Source organism: Hibiscus syriacus, unplaced genomic scaffold, assembly GCF_006381635.1.
Source record: "Hibiscus syriacus cultivar Baekdansim isolate YM2019G1 unplaced genomic scaffold, ASM638163v2 tig00003840_pilon, whole genome shotgun sequence".
NCBI classification, from domain to species: domain Eukaryota; kingdom Viridiplantae; phylum Streptophyta; class Magnoliopsida; order Malvales; family Malvaceae; genus Hibiscus; species Hibiscus syriacus.
In genome coordinates, this window is record NW_024061984.1 from 48,642 (window position 1) to 76,155 (window position 27,514).

At 33.2% G+C, this 27,514-nt stretch overlaps 1 protein-coding gene and 3 pseudogenes across 1 annotated transcript; 2 read left to right on the forward strand and 2 right to left on the reverse strand.

The window, feature by feature from the left end:
* Positions 1–4,026: 4,026 nt before the first annotated feature.
* LOC120184509 (E3 ubiquitin-protein ligase RNF185-like) lies at positions 4,027–5,351 on the forward strand. Its single transcript, XM_039188951.1, has 2 exons — positions 4,027–4,145; positions 4,583–5,351. Exon 2 carries the CDS (start codon positions 4,594–4,596, stop codon positions 5,197–5,199), a length of 606 nt encoding a protein of 201 aa, XP_039044882.1. The 5' UTR covers positions 4,027–4,145; positions 4,583–4,593; the 3' UTR covers positions 5,200–5,351.
* A 12,305-nt stretch (positions 5,352–17,656) lies between these two features.
* LOC120184420 lies at positions 17,657–19,356 on the forward strand (annotated as a pseudogene).
* Positions 19,357–20,188: 832 nt separating this feature from the next.
* LOC120184519 lies at positions 20,189–22,652 on the reverse strand (annotated as a pseudogene).
* A 2,606-nt stretch (positions 22,653–25,258) lies between these two features.
* Positions 25,259–27,472, reverse strand: LOC120184402 (annotated as a pseudogene).
* Positions 27,473–27,514: the final 42 nt, after the last annotated feature.

The following is a 27,514-nucleotide window of genomic DNA, read 5'->3' on the forward strand; positions in this document are numbered from 1 at the left end:
TAAATTTATAATTCAATCGGTTTTATCCCTGCAATATATTAATTAATTGGTTAAAATATTTCTAATAATTTTTCTTGTAATCATTTTATATTATTCAAAAAAAAATTAATTTTAGAATAGATTACGTATTTAATAACTAAACTAGTCTCACTGTTACGTTTTGGTCACCTAACTTTTGTTTTGTTTCGATCACATATTATTAAAAAAATTAATGATTATCCTGATGTGTCATCATAAATACTGGTAGAGCCAGTATATATAATTGACAGCCCAAAAAATTTAATTTTTTTGCCCCTACAAATTATATATATATATATATATAATATATAAAAGAAAAAAAAGATGACATCTCTTTTAGAAATATTTTAACACCATTTTAAAAAGAAATTCACTGTACATATTGTAAAATAGAAAATTTAAAACTCAAATTTCCCATTTTAAAAAAAAAATCTTAATATAATTTCTAAACTTGACACCCTAAAATAAATTTTCTGACATCTCCCTTGATCATAAATTAGTGTCACGTATCATTGAAAAAATATAAAATGACCCGTCAATAATTTTATTTATTTTTAGCGATGTGTGATTAAAATAGAATAAAATGTAAGTTTAATGATGATGATTTAAAAAAAGAATAATTGAGTGACTAAAATGAAATCATGAGAATAATTGAGTGATCAAATAACATAGCTTACCCTTAGTTTAATTGTAATCGATATAAATTCATTTTATATATTTTTTTCCTGTGAAATATCATCTTATGTTAACATTTAAAAAAGAAAAGAATTGTGCTCATAGCAGTGCAAGGTTGAACATTGAATAGCGTAGACTTGATTGCTTCAGAAATTTGATCAGGCTTTCCATGGGAAAATAGTAAACTTTAAGGCTGGTTTAAATATTTCATAAATTATAAATTTAAATTTCAACATTTATTAAAAAAAATGTTTGTTTTTCATGTAAACCCACTAATTTCTACGTAAAATAAAAAAAGAAAAGAAAAACGTGGAAATTCTGTGACTAGAAGACTTAAAAGACCATAACAAATGCAATCCTTGGAGCAAAACGAGCCGACACAAGGAAACTTCCTGCCGCTGCGGCTAGACTAGTCTATCCGCTGGATCGAACCACGATTTGGAAACAGATTCTATTGCGTTAATACATGGAGAGAGCAAAGGAGGCAACTTACTTGTTTGATTTGTTAATAATAATTAAACTTCCACCCCCAGGTCGACTTGAATTAAAATGAGAACTTAATTAAAAAATTATATAGATAGGGTTATTATAGTAATTATTCATAAATATATATGAAAAAATTGAACTATCTTTCCATATCGAGTCGAGTCATAGGCTTTCATCCTACACTCGAACCCGATCTCGTTTTATATAAAGCACGAACCCGAATTTTTTTATATAAAAATCCGACCGTATGAGGTCAGATCAAAATCCATTAATTTCAAATTAAATTGTCATTCTTATATATACATCATGCAAACATATTTACTCAAATATATATATCTTTAAAAAAATTAATAATCTTTTTGACTATTAAAACTTTTTAATAAATTATTTAACTTTTGAAATTCAAAAGTTGACAAAAGGCATTCAATTTCCACATGCCTCATTATACAATTAATGTAGTCTTTAATGCAAAGACAAGAAAAACAGAAAGTTGAATATATTAGCATATTTCTCTTTAGATAATTTAAATATAGATTATTTATAAAAAATATTTAAAATATATAAAATTTTAAAATTTTAAGATAGGCAATTGCTTTCAATCCATTCATATTCCCACCCATAAATACTATATATTTGACTAATATATAAATTATAACCTTCAAGCTATATAATTTCTAAAATGATTCCTATTTATAACTGAAAATTACATTATTGCCTGGTGGGTTAAAATCAAAGTTTGGTTACTTTGTAAAGGAAAAAGAGTTTCGTACTTGATGGAGTCTCCAGGTATCTTCCGTCGTCATATCTTGTTTGTACTCAACTCCCTAAAAATGACGTTTGCTTGAAAAGTATGTTTATTTGTTTGATTCCATCGCTATAACTCCGTTTGATCCCAATCTTTATTTAAATTATATAGTAAAAAAAATTATTGGTATTAGATTTTTTTTACACAAGAAGAATTTTATTATTATTATTATTATTATTATTATTATTATTATTATTATTATTATTAATTGTATTATTTAAATTTAAGATTTTGTCGTCACCGTTTTTCACCCAAGGCGTCGAAAAATATATGTATGACAGAACTTTCGAGGAATGTCGATTTTAAAAATTGAATTAGTTCAAAAAAGACTGGAGTCGTCATCGATATTTTGGTTAGTTAGGCCGAATACCCAGAAAACGTCTTTTAAATGAATTTTAGAAAAATCATTTAAAGGCGAAAATTGGTCTGCGTTTAACCAGAAATTCATTTTTAAGGATTCGAGAGTTGGTTACACATGGGGAAGGGTAAGTACCCCCACAACGCCAAAGATTGGTACATCTCGATTATACGTTGTCAGAAATGATGAAATTTTACAAATTTGAACTCAAAATTTAAATTACGACCCTTTTCATTTCTATGATTTTTTAGACTGAGTTTTAAAATATTTGACTCGATGAAAGATTTAATTCACTCGATTTTATTTAAAAATGATGTACTCTTGCTACATGAATTAACAGAAATTAAAATCCAGTTATGTTGGACGTAATTTCGTTAACTGCAAGACAATATTACCTTGTAATCTTGTAGGAAACGAGTAATCAAATGCATAATCATGAATACAACAATAATAAATGTAATATGCAAAACAGAATAAATAACCACCTAACATGACAAATAAATGATAAAATACAATTTTTATTTGAATAACCCTAAGAAGGGCACTCCAGATTTTTGGAGGTCTTCCTTATGTTAGTCAAACAATTGCTGAAATTCTCACATCATTTTATAATATTAACCATAAAAATTATTAAAATAAGTTCTCAATCAACACTAAAAACATTTTTTTAAAAACAGACATATGCATAAGTTTCTTGAAAAATATATGTATAAACATCATACATATTTAATATACCGTAAAAATATATTTTACTATATTCTATTGAACTAAATAAAATAAAATGAAGTAAAGAAAAACAAATCACAACTACAAAAAGAAAAGGACATTAACGTAATAATCCACATTAATCCATGAAGATTCAACGAAAATTAATATCAAAATGAAGACAATGTCAAGTTACAGTGACTAAAAATGTAAATAAAGCATCCTAACATAAAATAAATACGAAGGACTAACATGCAATAAGTCAGAAACTAACATTTAAAATCAGTAATTTACCCAAATAATATTAGCTAAAAGTGCAGTGACTAAAATGTAAAGACAGACAAGTTCAAAGGATCTAAAGACAATTTCTCTCTTTTTATAAGATATAATAATAATGGAAAATCATGCAATTGGGGTCTACACATTTCAAACAATTAACAAAGTCGAGGGACCTATTTCCAAAAACACGCTAAATGTTAAGGGACCTAAAAGAAAAATAAACCAAATAGTTAATATTTAATACATAAAAATGAAAATAACGAAATGAGGACATAATTTTAAAATAAAATAAATTAAAGAGTAAAGTATAGTAATGATCATTGAACTTTTCTAAAGCTTTCATTTAGATCCCCCAACTTTTAAAACTTGCAATCCAGTCCCCCAACATTTAGTCCGTTTGCAATATGGTCCCCCAACATTTAGTCCGTTTGCAATATGGTCCCCGGCGTAACTGTTGGGGGACCATATTGCAAACAGAAAAAATGTTGGGGGACTATATTGAAAGTTTTAAAAGTTTTGGGATCTAAATGAAATATTTATAAAAGTTCAGTGATCATTACTATACTTTACCCTTATTTTATTTACAAATTATAAAATATAAAATAATTAAATTCGGGTAGTTTCGCTTCCAATTTCCGAGCGAAAATTTCTTTGAAAGTTATATATAAAAAGAATCTTCAATTCCCACTCTAAATTGGCTTAGAGTTGGAATAAACAACACGGAAATTTTCGAGTACCCTCAAATCTTCCCGAAAGTAATTAACACCAATTTAAGAAACTTGGCCCTTGACTCTATCAATCAATTCTTTGAATTCTCAGGTTAGTTTCTTTTACCCAATTCTTAGATCTGTCTCGTTTTTCTTTTAATTTATAATTTTGTTAGATTATACTTTGTGATGAATGCAGATGCGGTCGTGTTTCTATATTTTTCTGGGAGTTTTTAAAATTTGATTTATATTCTGATTTTAGATTAGGGTTTTCATTTTTTTTGCCTAAATCTAATAAATTGTTGAGATTGGCTAATGATTAGTATCGTTTATGGGAATAATTTGATGAATTCGAAAGATTTGATTTTTAGAGTTCTATAAGGTTTGTGGTGGATTTTTTTGAAAAATGAGAACTGGGTTTGGAGTGATTGACTGAAAGTGGTGATGTTTTCTTTTAATTCCATAACTTGAATTTCTGGATTTTTTTATTTAAGTTTTGCCCTTTCAATTCGTGCATTTTCCTCGTGATATTTTGATCTTTTGGTTTAGGTATATAAGCAATGGTGAGTGGTTTTGGGGAATCAACAAGCATGCCTCCCCCAAGTCAATCTTGCTCGAGTAGTAGTAATGCTAATGATGCTGGTGATTTCGAATGCAATATCTGCTTTGAATTGGCTCAAGATCCAATCGTCACACTTTGTGGTCATCTATTCTGCTGGCCATGTCTATACCGGTGGTTGCACCATCACTCTAATTGTCAAGAATGCCCGGTTTGCAAGGCCCTCGTACAAGAGGAAAAACTTGTTCCCCTTTATGGCAGAGGCAAAAACCAGACTGATCTGCGCTCTAAATCGTATCCGGGTATGGAAATCCCCAACCGCCCAGCAGGACAAAGACCAGCAACTGCTCCTCCTCCACCCCGGGAAACAAACCAGTTTGTGAATTACGGGATTGGACTAATGGGCGGTTTTGTTCCAATGGCAACTGCAAGAATCGGTAACTTCACAATGGGTTTTGGAGGCTTATTGCCATCCTTGTTCAATATTCAGTTTCATGGATATCCAGATCCTGCTGTGTATGGAACACCTTCAGGATTTCCTTGTGGATTCCATACGTTTCATAGTGGTCATGCTCATGGGTTCCCCCCACCGACGACTCGGTGGTAGCAGGCAGATAATGTATTGAAGAATCTTCTTTTGTTGATTGGTTTCTTTGTCGTGCTTGCTCTGCTTTATTGGTGAAAATAGTTTCAAGCCTTCGGCCAGTTGTGGTTATTTAGTGTCTGTAAATACACCAACAGTACTGTAGATTACGTTTTTGGCTTCAAGAACAACTCACACCAGTGTCAAATCATATTTAAAAAAAAAAAAAAACAGTTTAAGTTTTCGGCCAGTGATGATCGAATGTTCTGCTTTACCATTGCCCTCTCAACTAGCAGTGGAGACTGGAGCTTGAAAATCTTGTTCTTGTTCTTCATCTTCAGGAGGATGTTCCGGTTGGAATGCTAACGTGTTTCCAGCATCTTGTTCGGTAACAGAGTGGAAAACTGTTTTGATGTTGGTACTCTTCAAGGTTTACAATGCGTTTGCAATTAACATATTTTCATTTGGATTCTCACTAGGTTTCGTCAGATATCAACCTTATTAGATTCATTCAAAGTTACAGTTGGTTTCTTATTCAAACTTGTATCTGACTTCAGATTTATATCTTGGAAAACAAGTGTATTCGAGACGGTTTAAAACAGATATCGGTTCTGTATGAGCAGAGGTGTTTCTAGTAATGTCCCGTCTGTTTTGCTTTTTTTTCCTCCTAAAAATAAATTGATTAAAATCTTAAACATATATATATATATATATAATTTCAATGTTTAAATAAAATAAAGGGTAAAGTATAGTAAGGGTCACTGAACTTTTCTAAAACTTTCATTTAGGTCTTTCAACTTTTAAAACTTGCAATATAGTCTCCTAACATTTATTCCGTTTGCAATATGGTCCCCCAACAATTACGTCGGGGACCATATTGTAAACGAACTAAATATTGGGGGACCATATTGCAAATATATTAAATGTTGGGGGATTGTATTATAAGTTTTAAAAGTTGGGGGACTTAAATGAATGCTTAAGAAAAGTTCAGTGACCATTACTATACTTTACCCTAAATTAAATTGAAATTGGTGACCAAAATGTAAGATGATGAAATTTGGATGGTCGTAGGTGTGATTTGACCAAGTGGTGATATCAAAAGCCCTAACCCTTGAAACACCGTAGTTTTGATCGAGCTATATAACCCCATTTTCCTCATTTTTTTCATTTTTTTCTTTTCATTTTATTATTAGACGAGTGTGACATATCCCATAATAATTTTGAATTATTCACATTAGTTTCGTTGATACTCTTATAATTTACATATCAGTTAACTCTATATAACACCTAAGAATAATATCGTCGAGATATATAAAAAACAAATTTAACTCTATTATAAAAAGACGCTGTCCCTATATATTTTAGATTTTTTTTTCACCCTTTAATCTCTACAATTCTCAAGTATTCAGTTCAATAAATTTTTCATTCAAATAAATAATAATGACTTATCATGAACCCCACCACTTCTGAATAAAGTTATCAGAAACTTCCATATTTATTTATTTATTATATTCGAGGTATGATCAATAAAATCTAGGTTTAAATTATTCTAAAAACCTTTTAAGGCAGATATGGTTAGACTTGTGACTTAATTAAGGTCAATATGCAACATCTGGTCCATCAATGTTTAGAAAAAGTTTAGGGTTGTCGACTGGATATTTGATTAAAAAACACCTCCGTTAAAATAAAGTTTTTGAGTAATATTAAATTTTGAATTTAATTTCAAATAATGTTTTAAAAACAATTTTAATCAATTAAATCCGTTCAATTTTACATTTTTATTTGAATAATAATTAATAGTTTATTTTATTTAAATAAACAATATAAAAAACTTATATTAATTATAAAATTATATTTTAAGTTAATCAATCACTATTCCGTCAATAAAATTATTTAAAACCAATAACTACTACCCGTATCAACAAAAATAAATTACAAATTGTTAATTTAACCACCTCATTTTCCATGCTTCCAACTTTTTCGAATAATATTTTTTAAAAATTACCTCATAGAAAGTGTTGAGAAAATTATTGTCTCATCTATGATTATTGTTATAGTACTTGATAGACGACGTCTAGATTATCTGGTGACATTTAAAAGACGTATAAATTATCGAGTGTCTTTGGAAAGGCATCCTCCGAACTACAACATTACTAATTTGCGGGCATGCATGTAATTTAACAAATTTGATCATTACCAATATTTTCTTAAATCGTCGGATGATGTATGTGTCTTCCAAAGTGATTTATACAAATTTGATTTTCTAAATTTCATTTACTTGCTAATTACCCTTCACCTATCTATCTACTCGTGAATTCCAATCATATATCCACCTTTTCATAAACTTCAACTAATGTATCTGAGTAACTTCTACAAACTTAGGGTTCAAACCTTTTTTTCAATTGTAGAAAATGTATATTAATATCAACAAATTCATGTGCAATATATATTGAATACAAGTATTAAATAAAATTATTTAAAGAAAATAAAATAAAATTTGGGTGACAGATTCAATCAATAAACGAACACCCTTATGTCTTCAAAGCAATATTTGAAAATTTCTTCAAAAAAATAAAAAAAAATGGTTGAATCAACCAAGCTTTTCAAGTTTCCTGATCAGCTGAAGCCTCTTATATATTGCAACATGTCTACAATCTAGTTGGATAATTGTCGAATCCAACTCTTACTAATAATTTTTATCTTTTTTTTTCGTCTTCCTTGTCCTGATTTCGAGCTGAAATTAAGCAGCTGGTTCGTATCTCTTACTTATAAATAGTTATGATTCGTTTAAGTGGTTAACTCTTAGCATAGAATATTTTGTGTCCGTCCTATTAACAAGTATTATGGCGAGCAATTGAGTTGGAGTCAAGGGATTAGCCAAGATCCAAACGCAAAAGAAGGAAGAAGAAGCCGATGTTTGCCACGATGGCAGTGCGACTCCGGTTAAAGCTCAGACCACCAATGTCACACCCCAATTTAAGGGTTAAAAATTCAGAAATTATAAAGTATTGGATTTAATTGGTATTTTGGAAGAAAATTAAGGATTAAATTGAAAAATTTTAAAGTTGATAGACCATTTTATAAAGTGCAAGAAATTCATCGGCTAAATTCATAGTTTAACCATTTTTCTTCAAGAGAAAATATAACCACTTCCCTGTACGCAGTTTCAGATTGTTTTTCAGTTTTCCTTCACCTTCAACCCCTCCTTTCAACTTCGATATACTTAACGTCCGACCTCCGATCGACAAACCGAAACCACCATCATGTTCGTTGTCAACCGATGAACAAAACCCCTCAAACCTTTCGTCGTGAATCGTCGTCGTTAATTTCAGTCGGAAGTATCGTCGGTATTAACTCGATTTAAGTTGGTTTTTCGTCGATTCACGACAATCCGACCATCCGTTTTCGACACCTCCCGCACCATCGTGTTTCTTGCATCGTTCCGAGTCTGTCGGTGTCTTCTGTTTCTCCGTCGTCGCCGGCACGTGAAAGGGTGAGAAAGTTAAAGTTTTTGATGTTTCGGAATCGAGCTCTCCACCGTTCAAAAATTGTGAATCGAGCTCGGTAAGTGTCTCAAAATTCCTTAAAATAATTATTAGGAATTTTTGCAGGAATTTTCCGACACCGTATCACTGTTCACGCGCCGTCACTGCGTGTAGGTAGAGATGCACATAAGCCAGATTTCAATCCAATCCGGATCGGATAAAAACCGATCCGGTTTTTTCCCCCAATCCAAAAACCGGATTTTAAAAAAACCGGATCGGATTTTAACCGGTTTGGAGGGCTGGATGGTGTAACAGGTGTAACCGGTTTCGGTTTGTAAAAAAACCGGTTTTTTAAAAAAAAACCAGATTTTTTCGGATAAAAATCCAGTTTTTTAAAAAAACCGGATTTTTTTCCGGATAAAAACCGGTTTTTTATCCGGTTTGAAAAAAACCAGTTTTTAATCCGGTAAAAAAACCGGTCGTTCAATTTTTTCACAAACCGGTTATACTATCCGGTTTTTAAATATCCGATCCGGTTTAAAAAAACCGATTTTTCCAAAATCCGGTTTCGGATATTTTTTAGACAAAATCGGATATTCGGATTTTTTGTGCACCTCTACGTGTAGGGGGTGCTAATTTTGTAATTGATTTTTTTTAGGGTGATTTATGTAAAATTCGCGTGTTAGTTTTGTAAATATTTTTAGAAAATGTCTAATTTTATAATTAATTTCTATTAGGGTGATATTTATGTAAAACTGTTGACTGACCGTTGACCGGCGTTGACCACAGTTGACCTGAACTTTGACCGACGTTGACCGAGCGTTGAACAACCGTTGTCTTTTTCCGGGTACATCTATCATGACATTTTTCGACGTTCTGAGTTCGATTTCGCAGTCCGTTTTTTGAAATTCAGACCCGAAAGCCTCGAAATTTCCTGTCAAACCCATTGACTTTGACTTTAACTGAAAAGTCAAAAATTTCAAAAAGTCATATTTTATGTTTTCGAAGTCTAGAATCCATTTTTCGGGTCCGTTTCACCAAACTCGAACCTGGTAAGCTGTTTTTGACTAATTTATCACCCGATTCGATCTGTTTTTCGGAATTAAGCTCCTTTTTTATGTAATTTCTGTTGATATGGATCCGAGGAAATATTGAAAATTGAATTAAAGATCAAAGATGTTCGAATGGAATTTATATGGTCGATCAGTATGGCACGAAAATTGAGGTAATACTTTACTACCTCTTTATGCTTTATGGTACATGTGAATATTGGTAAATGCATTATTGAGATAATGTTGGTCTCATTTGTGTAGGTAATTAATTTCTACACTCGATTTGAATACGATAAAAAGGTTCAGTAATTGATTATGGTTCAAATGACTTTTATAAGAAATTGAGGGATTGTTAGAATTAAATTACAAGTTCTATGCTTAGTGATAAAGAAATCAACCTAGATCTGTAATTTATAATTTATTTCATCAAAAGTTAAATGTTAAAGACACTTGGATGAGAAATTATAAGAATACTTCGTTAGGGTAAAATTACGAAAATACCATTAAGTTATAAAAAAGACAAGATTTGACTATGGAAGTTGGATAAGAGGTCTTTAAAAACATATTGATCTGATGAAACTACTGATGTGCATAAGAAATGCTAGTTTTGCTTAGAAAATATAGATAATCGGTTTTTAACCTAAGAGGGTTTGTTCAAGATACTAGAAGTCTGTTAAAGAATCATTTCAAGATAAGAAAATGTTCGGGAAAGCAATTGACCATAAGATCTCTAAATTATAATTATCTTCGTTAAGAGTTAATACCGAAATTATCTGGTTAAGAAATTATGAAAATACCCTTGAGAGGTAAACTAGTATGAGTTAACCCTGAATGAGAAAGTACTTTGAGAATTTATACTTAACTCGATAAATTATATATTTTAATGGTTAAGATCATTCTTTGTACAGAAAATTCCTGATAACATGTTTGTAACTTCTGAGAAGGCAATTGACCTGAAAATCTCCGAATTAAGAATAAATTATTGAGGGTGCTCTTTTGTCAGAATTGTTCGAAAGAACTGGAAATGATGGTACATTTAAATTAAATAATAAGATCAGATGGGTTATAAAGGGTTAAAATACGCTGGATTAGTAAAATGACCAAAATACCCCTGTAATGGAAATGACTCAAGAGTATCGCCAAGCCAGGAATGAATGAATATCTTCAAGCTTTGAAATAGAAGGAAAAACATTAAGCACTAAAATGACTAAAATTTCCTTATGGCCTAGACGGAGTAGATGTTTTGGATTTATTAAGGAATCTAAGTAAATATGAGTGTGGTACTGATCTTAGAAGTTATGGATCACATATTAAGCCGAGCAACCAATGCTAGTGTTATATCAGTACCAGAACGACATAGATGTCACTTGAATGCGTATTCGACTTCTCAAGTTTGGTCTGATGATAATTTTTGAAGTATTCAGATCAGCTCAATTCTAGATCACATTCTGTACTAAAAAGGGGATATTCGTTAGACAAATCAACCATGAAGACCAAATTGAACATAACAAGAGTACAATATGTATCTGAAATTCAGAAACGTCTGAATTACTATGAAAAACCTTGAAGTAACTGTAAAGGATTTGACTGCTAAATGAACTAAGTAATCTCAAGGACTGAGGATTAAGTAAGAGATTGGAATAAGTTTGGAAACTCTGATGAACTTATGTGATGTATCATCCCTATGGATTATGAACCACAAATCAAGTACGTTGATATTTCCTGGTATAGTTGAAACATGGAAATGAAATAAAGACCATTAGAATATTTGTTCGTCTCCTTAAGATCTGTTTAGTGATGACTCAGAAGATGATCTATGGATAATAATATTTGGTATTAAAGAGTAAATACTCTGGAAGGTTAATGAATTGACAAGTTGACAAGTATTAGTTATGGGAGCTATTCATCTGGAGTTGTTCAATAATCCAATCAATCGACATAGATTGTAAAGGTTTTGAATCTTAGTTCTTCCTTATCAGCTCAAGTCACATTCTGAATAACTGATTATTCCATCAGTTATTGAACTCTTCCAATAGTGATTCTAAATTCCGACATTCTATCGGTATACTGAAGATCCGTGTGTCTCTGCCTGTTAAGATTATCATGTACATCTGAATAATATCCATAAACTCTGGTGTGTTCCCTAATCACATAAATATTTTATTTGATTTCTGACTTGAATTATGTTCTGATACATTACCTGAATTATGTTCTGATTTCTGATCTGGATTCTGTTATGATATCTGATCTGAATTCTGTTTTGATATCTGATCTGAATTCTGTTTTGATTTCTGATATCTCCGTTTACTAACGGAAAAATGTTTTATATGGGGGGTTTATTGTTGGAGGAAGTATATCTGCAGGCTTCTCAGCTGTGTGCTCAGAGCCTCACTGGTTGTGTGGGGTGTATGGTTCCGGGGAACCTACACAAACAGATTGTGAAAGGATGGGGATGTATATATATATGTTTTAAAAAGACATGTATTTTTTTACTGGTTTTATGGGAACACACTAGAAAACCTATTATGATCTCCTGAACCTAAACATCCCAAATATTGTTCCATCTGAAATGAATACTATCTGTTATTGCCTGAAATATTAGTAGGATTTCCGCTCAATATAAAAATCTGTGGATATCTGAACCGCTAAGGAAATACATGTTTATTTGTATCTGCATGTTCTTCAGCATCATCTGGTAGTTCTGTATTACTGAGCTTTCCGAAGCTCACTCTATTACTCACCATTGTAGGTTAAAAGAATTGTACTAGTGCAGCTATCAACTTCAGTAAAGGAGTTTTTCCGGCGTTGTTTGTAGAGTATGGTATATGTGATTAAGGGGCATGTAATTGTATTTTGTTTTATATACAAGTCTAAAAATTTGTTTTATTTATGCATAATGATAAATCATTTTATAAGTTACATGTTTTAATAAAAGTTTTACATTTTCTGCTATTTTTATGGTGGGTCGCTTCGGTGGCCCTAATGTGACACTCCAGATCAGATCAGGTTAACCACATCGGTCTGGGGGGGTTACATTTAGTGGTATAAGAGCTTTGGTTTGAGTCAAATTTTTTCAAGATAGACTGGTCGATTGAATTTCAAAAGATGTCTGATCAATACATGCCCCTAGACTACAATCGTTCCTCTCTGAGCTGGAACTCCAGGGCTGAGTCCCTATCTATAACGAGTAAACTAAAGTTTCTATCCACTAAGGCTATACTTGTACAAAAAGGAGTACCAGTAACATCTGTCTAAACACTGTAAAGCACCTCACGAGCCATGTGAGAGTTAATCATCTGAGAAATTCTGACTCGACTCCGCAAATGAAATTGGGATATGCTACTGCTCTATGAGCCTATTCTCATGACCAAGGCTGAATTTATTATTCAAGGAAATTTTTGTTCGGACTCTTTTATTGAAATGAGGGAGAGTTCTGATAAGAATGTATACTCAACTGGTTAAGGATTATTGGAGGATCCGTATTTCTATAAGAGATACATGAAAGATATGAAAAACTGATTGAAGTTTCATTTCTGCAATAACGTGACATGAATGAATTTCGAGGATGAAATTCTTTTAAGGAGGGGAGAATTGTCACACCTCAATTTAGGGGCTAAAAATTAAGAAATTATAAATTATTGGATTTAATTGGTATTTTGGAATAAAATTGATGATTAAATTGTAAAATTTCAAAGTTGGCAGACCGTTTTATAAAGTGCAGGAAATTCAGTGGCTAAACTCATAGTTTAACCATTTTTCTTTAGGAGAAAATATAACCCCCTTCACCATGCGCAGTTTCCAGATTGTTTTTCAGTTTCCCTTCCCCTTCAACCCTCCTTTCAACTTCGATCTACTCACCGTCTGACCTCCGATCGACGAACCGAAACCACCATTGTGTTTGTTGTCGACCGATGAACAAAACCCCTCAAACCTTTCGCTGTGAATCGTCGTTGTTCGTCGTTAATTTCAGTCGGAAGTATTGTTGGTATTAACTCGATTTCAGTTGGTTTTTCGTCGATTCACGACAATCCGACCATCCGTTTTCGACACCTCCCGCACCATCGTGTTTCTTGCATCGTTTCGAGTCCACCGGTATCCTCCGTTTCTCCATCGTCGCCGGCACGTGGAGGGTGAGAAAATCAAAGTTTTTGATGTTTCAGAATCAAACTCTCCACCGTTCAAAATTGTGAATCGAGCTTGGTAAGTGTCTCAAAATGCCTTAAAATAATTATTAAGAATTTTTTCGGGATTTTCCGACACCGTATCACTGTTCACGCGCCATCACTGCGTGTAGGGGTGTTAATTTTGTAATTAATTACTGTTAGGATGATATTTGTGTAAAATTCGGGTGTTAGTTTTGTAAATATTTTTAGAAGGTGGCTAATTTTGTAATTAATTTCTGTTATGGTGATATTTGTGTAAAACTGATGACTGTTGACTGTTGACCGTTGACCACAGTTGACCAAAACATTGACCGGCGTTGAACGACCGTTGACTTTTTCCAGGTACACCTATCATGACATTTTTCGACGTTCTGAGTTCGATTCCACAGTCCGTTTTTCGAAATTCAAACTTGAAAGCCTCGAAATTTCCAGTCAAACCCGTTGACTTTAACCAAAAAGTCAAAATTTTTGAAAAGTCCTATATTATATTTTCGACATCCCGAATCTGTTTTGCCAACCTCGAACCCAATAAGCTGTTTTTGACTGATTTATCACCCGATTTGATATGTTTTTCGGAATTAAGCTCCGTTTTTATATAATTTCTGTTGGTATGGATCCGAGGAAATATTGGAAGTTGAATTAAAGATCAAAGGCGTTCGAATGGAATTTATATGGTCGATGAGTATGGCACGAAAATCGAGGTAATACTTTACTACCTCTTTATGCTTTATGGAACATGTGAATATTGGTAAATGCATGATTTAGATAATGTTGGTCTCATTTGTGTAGTTAATTAATTTTTACACTCGATCTGAATACGGTAAAAAGGTTCAGTAATTGATTATGGTTAAGATGACTTTTATAAGAAATTGAGAGATTATTAGAATTAAATTACAAGTTCTGTGCTTAGTGATAAAGAAATGAATATGGATCTGTAACTTATAATTTATTTCATCAAATGTTAAATGTTAAAGGTACTTGGATGAGAAATTATAATAATACTCCGGTAGGGTAAAATTACAAAAATACCATTAAGTTATAAAAAGACAAGATTTGACTATGGAAGTTGGATAAGAGGTCTTTAAAGACATATTGATCTGATGAAATTACTGATGTGCATAAGAAATGTTAGTTTTGCTTAGAAAATATAGATAATGGGTTTTTAACCCAAGAGTGTTTGTGCATGATACTAGAAGTCTGTTAAGGAATCATTTCAAGATAAGAGAATGTTCAGGAAAGCAATTGATCATAGGATCTCTAAATTATAATTATCTTCGTTAAGAGTTAATACCGACATTATCTGGTTAAGAAATTACGAAAATGCCCTTGAGAGGTAAACTAGTATGAGTTAACCCTGAATGAAAAAGTACTTTGAGAATTCATACTTAACTCGATAAATTACGGATTTAATGGTTAAGATCTGTCTTTGTACAGAAAATTCATGATAACATGTTTGTAACTTCTGAGAAGGCAATTGACCTGAAAATCTCCGAATTAAGAATAAATTATTGAGGGTGCTCTTTTATCAGAATTGTTCGAAAGAACTGGAAAATATGGTACGTTTAAATTAAATAATAAGATCAGATGAGTTATAAAGGGTTGAAATACGTTGGATCAATAAAATAACCAAAATACCCCTGTAATGGAAATGACTCAAGAGTATCGCCAAGCCAGGAATGAATGGATATCTTCAAGCTTTGAAATAGATGGAAAAACATTGAGCACTAAAATGACTAAAATGCCCTTATGGCCTAGACTGAGTAGATGTTTTGGATTAATTAAGAAATCTAAGTAAACATGGGTGTGGTATTGATCTTAAAATTTATGGATCACATATTAAGCCGAGCAACCAATGCTAGTGTTATATCAGTACCAGAACGGCATAAATGTCACTTGAATGCGTGTTCGACTTCTCAAGTTTGGTTCGATGATAATTTTGGAAGTATTCAGCTCAGCTCAATTCTAGATCGCATTTTGTACTAAGAAGAGGATATTCGTTAGACAAATCCACAATGAAGACCAAATTGAACGGAACAGGAGTACAATATGTATCTGAAATTCAGAAACGTCTGAATTACTATAAAAAACCCTAAAGTAACTGTAAATGACTTGACTACTAAATGAACTAAGTAACCTCAAGAATTGAGGATTAAGTAAGAGAATGGAATATGTTTGGAAACTCGGATGAACATATATGATGTATCATCTCTATGGATTATGAATCATAAATTAAGTACGTCGGCATTTCCTGGTATAGTTTAAACATGGAAATGAAATAAAGAGCATTAGAATATTTGTTCTTCTCCTTAAGATCTGTTCAGTGATGACTCAGAAGATGATCTATGGATAAGAATATTTGGTATTAAAGAGTAAATACCCTGAAAGGTTAGTGAATTGATAAGTTGACAAGTATTAGTTCTGGGAGCTATTCATCTGGAGTTGTTCGATAATCCAATCAATCGACATAGATTGTAAAGGTTCTGAATCTTAGTTCTTCCTTATCAGCTCAATTCACATTCTGAATAACTGATGATTCCGTCAGTTATTGAACTCTTCCAATAGTGATTCTAAATTCTGATATTTTATCGGTATACTGAAGATCCGTGTGTCTCTGCCTGTTAAGATTATCCTGTACGTCTGAATAATATCCATAAACTCTGGTGTGTTCCCTAATCACATAAATATTTTATCTAATTTCTGACTTGAATTCTGTTCTGATACATTACCTGAATTCTGTTCTGATTTCTGATCTGGATTCTGTTATGATATCTGATCTGAATTCTGTTTTGATTTATGATATCTCCGTTTACTAACGGAGAAATGTTTTATATGGGGGGTTTATTGTTGGAGGAAGTATATCTACAGGCTTCTCGGCTGTGTGCTCAGAGCCTCACTGGTTGTGCGGGGTGTATGGTTCCGGGAACCTACACAAACAGATTGTGAAAGGATGGGGGTGTATATGTATATGTTTTAAAAAGACCTGTATTTGTTTACTGGTTTTATGGGAATACACTAGAAAACCTATTCTGATCTCCTGAACCTAAACATCCCAAATATTGTTCCATCTGAAATGAATACTATATGTTATTACTTGAAACATCAGTAGGATTTCCGCTCAGCATAAAAATCTGTAAATATCTGAACCGATAAGGAAATACATGTTTATCTGTATCTGTACATTCTTCAGCATCATCTGGTAGTTATGTATTACTGAGCTTTCCGAAGCTCACTCTATTACTCACCATTGCAGGTTAAAAGAATTGTACCAGTGCATCTATCGACTTTAGTAAAGGAGCTCTTCCGGCTTTGTTTGCAGAGTATGGTACATGTGATTAGAGGGTAAGTAATTGTATTTTGTTTTATATACGAGTTTAAAAATATGTTTTATTTTTGCGTAATGATATATCATTTTATAATTTACATGTTTTAATAAAAGTTTTAAATTTTCCGCTATTTTTATAGTGGGTCGCTCCGGTGGTCCTAACGTGATACTCCAGATCGGATCGAGTTAACCGAATCGGTCTGGGGTTACAACCAACGAACTTCACTCTCTTCAGAAGAAGAAATCGGCTCCCAATACGCCCCATGAAAACACCCAAGGTGTTTTTTCTAGCAACAACACTGAAATAGAGCGCCAGAAACAGCAGCTGCAATCCATCAGGTAATTAGTGCATCATTAGTGTCGTGTTTCTATACGGGTGATTATTTTCTGTATGGGACAGTGCTTGTTTGGCGTCCTTGACGAGGGAGATCGGTCCGAAGTTGGTGAAAGGTGAACTTAATTGACACAGCTTCGTCTGGCTCGCCGAACATTGAAATGGAGGAGCATACTTTCATGGTGAACAGAGAAAGAGCTGTGGATTACTTGAATTCCTTGGATAAGGTACTTATTCAAGTTTTAGTTAATTAAGTTGAGGGTTGCTTGCTGAGTTCAGACCACGTATCTCGCCTTAAATGATCAACCTGCGTCTTAGGAATGGATGGATGTAGTGATAGAATCTGTTTCAGGTTTTCGTAAATGATCAGTTTCTAAATTGGGATCCACAACACAGACTCAAAGTCCGTATCATATCTGCCAGAGCATACCATTCCTTGTTCATGCACAACATGTAAGTCACGAACCAAAAACAAATAGAATTGCAGATTTCTTCCATTCCATTCGTTTCAAAACAAGATAATATGATAATTTGGTGTGTCACAGGTGCATTCGACCCACTCCGGATGAGCTCGACAACTTCGGCGACCCGGAATTCACCAAGGGCAGTTCCCGTGTAATTGGTACACCCATTACATGACTTCCTCAACCTTGATAGGAGGGAGATGATCATTCTAGGCACACAGTATGCAGGGGAAATGAAGAAAGGTTTGTTCAGTGTTATGCAATATCTCATGCCTATGCGCCAGATCCTGGGAAGACAACTTTGTCCACTGATCATAATAGGTGTTTAATCGGAGATGATGAGCAATTGAGCATTGCTGGAGCGAGAATGGCGTGTCGAATATAGAAGGAGGTTGTTATGCTAAGTGCATTGATTTGTCTAAAGAGAAGGAGCCTGATATTTGGAATGCCATCAAGTTCGGGACCGCTAAGAACTCGGATTCATCTACTTTAATGGTGAACCTATAGCAATATCTAACTTGACCGCTATTGTTCCCCAGTGTTAGAGAATGTTGTATTCGATGAACATACTCGAGAAGTCGATCACTCGATCAATCTGTCATGGGTAAGAACTGAATCATAGTGAACAAATAATGTTCGAATCCAGGCAATTGCTGTTCTAACGATAAAATTGATTGCAGAGAACACAAGGACAGCCTATCTGATCGAGTATATCCCGAATGCAAAGATACTGTGTGTCGGGCCTCATCCGAAGAATGTCATCCTACTGGCTTGTGGTGCATTTGGTGTGCTTCCTCCAGTGAGCAAGCTGAGCTTGGCTCAAACCATGTATCATTTCATCAGTGGTTACACTGCTCTGGTACTTCAACAAACCTTCTTCATGTATATGTATATATATATATGTGTGTGTGTGTATAACAGATTGTTTATCATAAAAAAACAAAAACAGGTTGCTGGGACAGAAGATGGTGTGAAGGAGCCACAGGCGACATTTTCGGCTTGCTTCGGTGCGGCATTTATAATGCTACAACCGACCAAGTATGCAGCGATGTTAGCAGAAAAGATGCAAAAGCATACCGGCTGGTCTGGAAGAACGTATACGAAGATCAAGAGTCGGAACAACATAGCTATAGAACATGGCTTCTGGTGTATGCATTTCAATTTCAATGGATAGTTATGTTCTTCCCTTTTTCTGCGGCAGCTATGGTGGAACAGGCAGTCGTATTAAGTTAATTTACCAAGAAAGATCATCGATGTCATTCATTCGGGGAGTCTTTGGAGGCAAACTACAAAACAACTGCAGTATTCGGACTCAAAATTCCGACCGAGATTGAGGGTGTTCCTTCTGAAATCCTGGATCCTATGAACACTGTTAATTGGATTTCTCTTTTTTCTATAGGTTTTTCACCATTGTTCTTCAATTGCGTCTTCCATTTTACTCGAAAACTTGAAGCATTATTTATTGGATTGCAGTGGGGTGACAAGATGGGCTATAAGGATAGTCTAGTGAAATTAGCTGGTTTGTTCCTACAAAATCTTTGAGGGATTCATGGATTCCAAGATTGGCAAACTGATGGAACAGAGACTTGCAGCTGCTCCTGTTTTTTTGAACAGCCTGGTGGTTCGGGATCGGTGGAAAGATGGTTTGATCTAAATGAAATAATTATGAGATCGTCAATCCAATATATTTGGATTCGATCCAACTGATGCAATTTTCTATATAAATCATATAATATTAAAATAGGCATATTTATATAAACAAAAATTAATACAATATAGCATCATATCATTTTGTCAAGATTAAAATTTTTAAAAAAATTAAAAAATATAAAATTCTAATATAGAGATTATTAACATAACAAACTCTGAACAAAACTTCACCTATAAAACCAGTTCAATTAAGTGTAAAAAAGATTAAAAAAAAACAATAAAAGTAATCCAATGTGTTAAAACCTGTTAAACAATGGACAAAAAAATAAAACCTGTTAAACTTCAACTATCCCAATTCTAGAGAGTGGAATAAAACAATGAAATAACATTTAACTTACAACAAGAATGAGATATAATGTAAAGGGTAAAGACTACCGATCCACAAACAAATCCACTGACCATTTTGTGCAGTGAAGTCTTGTTCCGTAAGAATATTTCATGTTACAAAATTCTATGAACAAGAAAAATCACAAATCTTTTACATCTTTGTCATTGCCAGATGAATAATTTTGCAGGCACTAGGCTCTACTGTATGGCGATGATTGCAGCAAATCGGCTCGGAATAAGCTTAACTAATGCACCACCGGGCAGAACTGTCAGAAAAATAGCTCTGATCAGAAACTATTTGGCATAAGAGAACGTTTAGATATCTGTAGTACAATCAAATGCAAATTATACACGATTGACAGTTGTCTCAAGCTGTTTTGTTGTCATTAGTTCTCTCTTTGCCACCTTTCACGTATCATGTGTGTGCTTTTTTTCCTATCTCTCGGACAGGCCAATATTTTTTATAATAAAAGTCAAACTTACTACAAGGGAAATTCAGAATTGAATATCTTACCCGTTTATCCCCACCTCGACATTAAAACGTTGTGGAACTGAGCTTTCATCACTAAACAGGCAAGGTAACCTCTAGATTCTTCTGAAGTAGCCAGCCTTTCGGATAAACAAGATTGTCGGTATGTAAATGTAGATGCCAATTCATAATCCTCGAACAACCAGGTGGTATACCTTCCATTTGGCTTTCATCTTCCACTACTTGCTCAATAAATGTTGTTTCCTGCATAGAAAGAAAAGTGAGCAAAGACAAGAATCAAGCTGTAAGCCTAACATTTGTAGAGAAAATACACATCGACATCAATGAAATAGTGCAAAATGCAACACAATGTGATTCATACTTGGAAACCCTCCTTCACTGTGTCCAATTGTCGAATTGAGTTTGAGAAGGGGCGTCACCATAGCTTTGGGTCCCACAAGATGGTGCTGTTGAAAGCAAATCCCGACATATCAACATGAAACCTACGAAGTCTTTTGCTTTTCTCATTTGTGTGCCATCCAATTACTCGACTCGCATTGCAAACTGAACCTTCCAGAATAGCCTTGTTTTTGCTTCGTTCAAGCATGGCAACAGGCCAAGTTCCGAAACGGCTACAACACAAGAAGATGCATATCATGAATTTGTGTATAATAGCATAATTTGGAAAAGATGAAGCATTTCAAGGTAGTCACTTTACAGCTACACCATTGGAGAGCAATCTGTAGTCTATAACATGCAGATGAACAAGACAAACTCGGAATTCAATCTAGAGCAATCAACAATTAACAAGTCATATCAATCCAAGCTAAGGAATTAGCAAAATAGTTATTGAGATCCTCATTAGTCTTTTGAAAAGGGAAAACTTCTAAATATCAGCTAACAGCTTGAACTTTTAAGTCAAATAACCAAGTTCTGAATAGCACATACCAATGTCTGAACATGAATCGGTTAGGAGTATTTCGAGAAAAATAAAGATTCCGGGCAACATAGATCAAGATTACAAGTTCATAACAAAACAAACGATGAAGGCAAAGCTTGAAACATACAGGCTGAATGTCATATGAAAATGAAACTAGATCCGGGTAAATAATAGAGAGCTAAAACGGCGGATTTAATCCACAAACAAAAAATGCTATCATTTGGAAATGACAATAATTTTCAGATACTCACCAAACTACTAAACCAAAATCTCTACGAAAACAAGATGTTATTAAGAACAATTCAATAACCATTAACTTCCCAACCGCTTTGACCCAAATTTGTAATCCTCATCAACTCTCTTCAAAAGCAAGATTCCCTCAAAAAAAATTTAAAAATACCTTATAGTTCTCAAGCTTTCAAACAACTCCAGGGTGTAGACATTATCGTCGTCGGCAAAAAATACGATCCCGTCAAGCTTGTGCCGTTCGATATGTTCCAAAGCGGCGTTCCTTTGATGAACACCTCGGTCCTTCACGTTAGTAGAATTGCGCGTGGACACGACGTGCCGATACATGACCCCGTTTTTCCTCAAAATCTCGGCCGTCTCCAACGACACCGTTTTCTCCTCCACCACTATCCAAACCAACGGCGGCTTCACTAGCCTCAAAACTTGGCCCAACCTGTTCAAGAAATAAGCTTGGAATGCCCGATTATAAGTCGGCGTAACGACGATTAACTGCTTTAAAGGCTCTATTGAATCGGCAACTTCCTTTTGTTCTTCCAATCGAGTGTTAACGCCCAATGCAACATAAGAAACAATCGGATCCTCCGATTGGAGATCGACATGCGGCAGTCCGAGGTCGGGAGGAGCTAAATCCTCGGGTCGGAAATCGGTCTCCATGTGTCCCAACGGAACAATACCGAAAAGCAACCCTATTAGGAAAAAGAAGACAATGGAAAAAAGGCCGCCGCCATCCTCGACGGTAAAATAATTGACGGCGCTGAACAACAGCTTCGACGGAGTGGAAGAGGGGAAATGCTTAGCGTTCCCGTTATGAAAGAGCTTGTTACGCAGAGACGAGGAGAATCCGCCGGCGCCGTTCTGGTAGGAACGGCTGTGAAATGCCGGAGAGAGAGTTCGACGAATCGAAGCCATCTGATTTGTCGACTAAAAATAAAATAAATAAAGGAATGTTTAAGAGAAAGGGGTGAGATCTAGTCTAATAAGAGTTGCCGCGGAGACTCATCGTCTTTCACTTCCAGCTTCGCTTTCTACTTTTACGTTTATTTTCATCACCGCGTATTCGCCAGTTTACATGTTTTGTGTCGTAGTCTTATGTTTTACTGCTATATACAATATTTTATATACACTATTTATTTATTAGGCAGATCCAATTACGTGTACTTTTTTTTAGTTTTATACTTTTCTAAAGATTAAAATTAATAACAGTAAATATGATGATATTTACTAATAAAAAAAAATAAGAAGTTAATTTCAGTTTTTATTTTCTGATCTTAAAATGTATAAAACTAAAAATTTTATATTAGGTGTAAGTATATCATAATCCTATTTATTAATAATACATGATGATTGCAAGATGATACATTAACCGCTCGAATTTAAAATCTCAAAAACAAATTAACTTTAAAAAATATAACACTTTATTTACTAATTGAGACCACTTAATAAATTCTATATACCATTTATCTTTTTTTTGGAAACAAAATATAGATTACATTAACTATAAATGACATTAAAATAACAGGATAATCATAAGTAAAATGTAAAGGAGAGTGACTAGTGATTATTTTGATAAATAATATATAGAGACGGATTATTTTGACATCCCAAGCATCAATGAAAATTCAAGCCTTTATTTATCACAAAAATATGGTATAAGCGTTCATATATGAGAGTATATCGATCTGCGTATGTTGGACACACAAATAACAGTCCAAAAGTAATTGTATACGTATTCAATAGTATGAGATATACCCAGATGGTCTCCAGTCACAAATAACTGTAAATCAAACAATATTAGTATTGGATCTGACATGATTCACTAGTTATTACATATGATTAAATAAGTAAATAGCACTGATGATCGTAGTTCAATTCAATGTCACTCATAATCGCAATTTAACTTAGGGTCTATTTGTTTGCCGTAAAATCAATTACGGAATTGGTTTTCTCCGAAATTTCGTGTTTGTTTCATGTAATTCGTTTTCCGGAAAATATTTTTCCGTGTTTGTTGCACGTAATTCGTTTTTCGGAAAATATTTTCCAGTGTTTGTTTCACATAATTCGTTTTCCGGAACGTAATTCATTTTCTTAGTAACATAATTTCCTTTGTGTTTTTTGTAAAATGACTTACGGATTTATTTTCCGAAATTCATTTTCCGAACTTTTCACTTCAAACAATAAATAATCAAAATAATTTTATTTTATGAATTTAATATTAATAAAATATTTTAATATCATTTTCATCAAAATATTAATTATTAAAATATTTAAAATATATTTATTAATATTTATAATAATATAATATTATATTTTTAATATTATATAAAATAATCAATTATATTATAATAATATAAGATATTATTTTTTATTTTAATAATATATAATAAAAAATTTTATATATTTAATAATGAATAATATTATTATATTTAATAATATTTTAATAAAAATATTTAAAATATACTTATTAATATTTTTAAAATATAATATAACACTATTACTTTAATAAATAATTAATATAATTTCTAATATTTTATTTCACTAAAATATACCAATATTAATATTTTTATTAATAAAATTATAAAAGTAATATTTAATAATAAATAAATTATTTTAATATTTTAAAATAATAATACTAAGTTTTATCATAAATAATATTATTTATTATATTTAAAATTTGTAATAAATAATTTTTAAAAACTCTTCAATTAGTGGAAAAAAAGGTTTAAATACATCTTCCAAACATCATAAACGTTTTCCAGATGTTTTTCAGAAAAATGTAATTCATTTTACGGAAAATATTTTCCGAAAAACGTTTTCCAGAAATGTATTCATTTTCCAGAATTTAAATTCCATTAATTCATTTTCGGAAAATCAATTACAGCCAAACAAACAGACCTTTAATCACATTAAGTAATTAAAGATAGATGATTACGAATTGTGAAATGATAATTAAGGGAGAATAATTATTTGGTACACAAAAATATTTAAATGTCACTAAACTATGTTCAAATATTCATTTTGGCCATTCAACTTTTACAAATTAAAAAAAATATTAAACTTATTAACAGATGATCATTGGATTTTATCAAATTATTACAAACGTCTTGATCTCTAATTATTTGTCCTTAATTATTATTTAAATATTAATTAAAATATATTAAAGTCACTTGCAAAGTAAAAGAAAACTACGGATATATTAAATTATGATCCAAATAGATTAGTCCTTGCAATTTAAATAGTTAATTTTTTTCAGTACAGCATAAAATGAGAATTGGCATTGCTGGATTTTGAATCCATCTGAACCACAGCATTTTGCATACGAAATCATCTTTGAAAAGAGCAAATATCATAAAAGAGAATATACTCTGAAACTAAAATTATGGCTCTAAACTAATGTCTGCTGAATTCATTCCAATGGTTCTTCCGCATGTTTACATACATAAATGATCATTCTCTATCATTCACTAAAACAAACTGACCTATTGGATTTTTTTTACATTGCTAGTTTTTATATATAATTATCTACTGATTCCAACTCATATGCCGAGCCATAAAATTCCGTGGTAAAGGAAAAAGAAAGACTCGGCTGATCAAAGATAGATACAACCTTTCGACAGAAGCATCTTCGACGTACTAATTTACAGCAGCTACCATCTCTCGATCTATCCATCCCTGTTGTGCCAATCTTGCTCATTTGGTATGCTAGAAAACTTGAAACATTGACTGTAGGCTCTGCGCAATTCGCGATCAACTGGATACCTAGGTAAAAGCCAGACTCCTGTAATATATTCATTCAAGTTCTGGATATGACCACATTATGAAGTGATCAAAAATATCCGACTCCAAAAACTCTATATGAGCAGCTCGTCCAATGAGGTATTTAAGTTTTTTCCATACATGGACGTGTCAAAGTTGACATCACAACGGATAAACAGATGGTTCTCAGAGGTAGGTGACCGTATCTGGTCTAAGCAGTCGTTCAACTCTCCAGAAATGCTTTTCCCTTTCTGGAGTAGTCTGATGATGCTGCCCGGCATGTTTCAATTCTGGCAGAATGATACGGGACATAACCATCCTGTGAGGCAAGTCATCTGTTAATGACCTCATGAGTCGAAGGGAAAACATTAATTTATACAGTTATTGAATTATCACTCGACTATAAGGTAAAACTGCTCAAGATGGCAACAAGTTCAAAGAGGCACGGAATACCCGGGGTGACGAAAGGAGGATATATTCTTGAAACTATCCAGAGTTTTTTGCTGAAAAAAGAAAATCGACTATTTCAGAAATTCAGAGCATAAAAATAATTACATATTTCTGACATGTCTTCAGCATAAATGCACAATCAAATCAATAGTGAGTAATAAAAGAATGGTGGCAAAATGCAAACCATAATGCGACTTTATTCACACTACCTTACAAAGTTTGTAGAAGAAAGTGTTACGGATATCTGGGTCATCTGTGAAAGTCAGCTGATGAATGCACTGCGTCCCCTTGAGTCTTCAAAAGCACAACCCAGAATTGAATAAAGAATTTGAACTGTATAGATATCCCAAGTGTGTCCCAGACACAGATACATACGTATGGAGGAATCTTAGGTAAGGTCCATACTACTATCTGTGCATACAGAAGCACATATCAAGCACACATTTCAAAATTAATAAAACTGCAAAATGAAGCTTTAGACAAGAATAACTACTGCTAATGCTGTTCTTATTATAATGTTTCCAATAGAGTGACCGACAAACTAAGTTTGATGTTTCGTAAGTGCCCAGTTTTCGAAGCTTTATCCATTTTCTTTTTAACATAAGCAATCACTTCATGCGGCAGCCTTAGTCCCGTATCTCTGAAGTCTCCTGATGTTTCTCTTCATTTGCCTCCGACATAAGAAAATGTATCTTCGAATCTAGTAAAAGCCATTGGTTCCTAACAAGCCGCAAATCCAGATGATGACCCTGTATATTCAAGCCAGGATTAGACGTAAAAACAACCGTATGTGCCCTTCAAGGTGCATGAAAAATTACTTCAGGTCCTTGCGTACTCCATATCAAATAATTCACTGGAATAAATAGCATTAAATTAAAGAAACAAAACTACAACCAAAGAAACAAGTGTGGGAAGCCTAAACGTCCCTGAAACCATGCACAAAGACACAATCTTCAGGTCATGCTATTTCTGCAGCACTTGTACTCCCAGCTTCAGAAAAAGTGGTTGTGGTAGCTAAACTCATTACATCGAAATTCCTCAAGTATGACTTATCACTAATAGAACGTCGAGGGACATCATTACATGTTCCATAATTACAATAGGAACTGCTGAAGGATCTCCAAATATTTGCATGTCTTGGATCGATCGATTGTTAATCAGTGTGCAAACAATTGTGCCATAACTAAGGGATACAGAAATAAGTACAACAAGAAGCATAAACACAAGAATACCCTCATTTGTCCAATACTGCGCCGATGAAGCTCAGCTTGCATAGTTGCTATCTCTGCAGGCTGCATGCACTAGATCAATTTCCAAATTAGAAACCAAGTGAAAGAACTATTGTCTCTCCTAACTGAATACTTAAGCAACAGCATATATTTATACAACAATAACGTAAAACAAGTATTACATCGGTTAACTTCATCAAATTTGGACTCTCTTATGCACAAGATGATGGGAAGGCTCATCAAAAACCACCATTTATAATGATGAGGCATTTCAACCTTATTGTAAACCATCCATATTGACCATTCCGCTCTCCGATCCTTAACCATGCATCACGAAGGAATTGCAATATCTGTGTTTATTATCCCTGGAATAAATGCAAATTTAACACCTA

What these genes read in the sequence shown, in the direction of transcription:
- LOC120184509 (XM_039188951.1), top strand. Translation starts at nt 4,594, where the DNA reads ATGGTGAGTGGTTTTGGGGAATCAACAAGCATGCCTCCCCCAAGTCAA.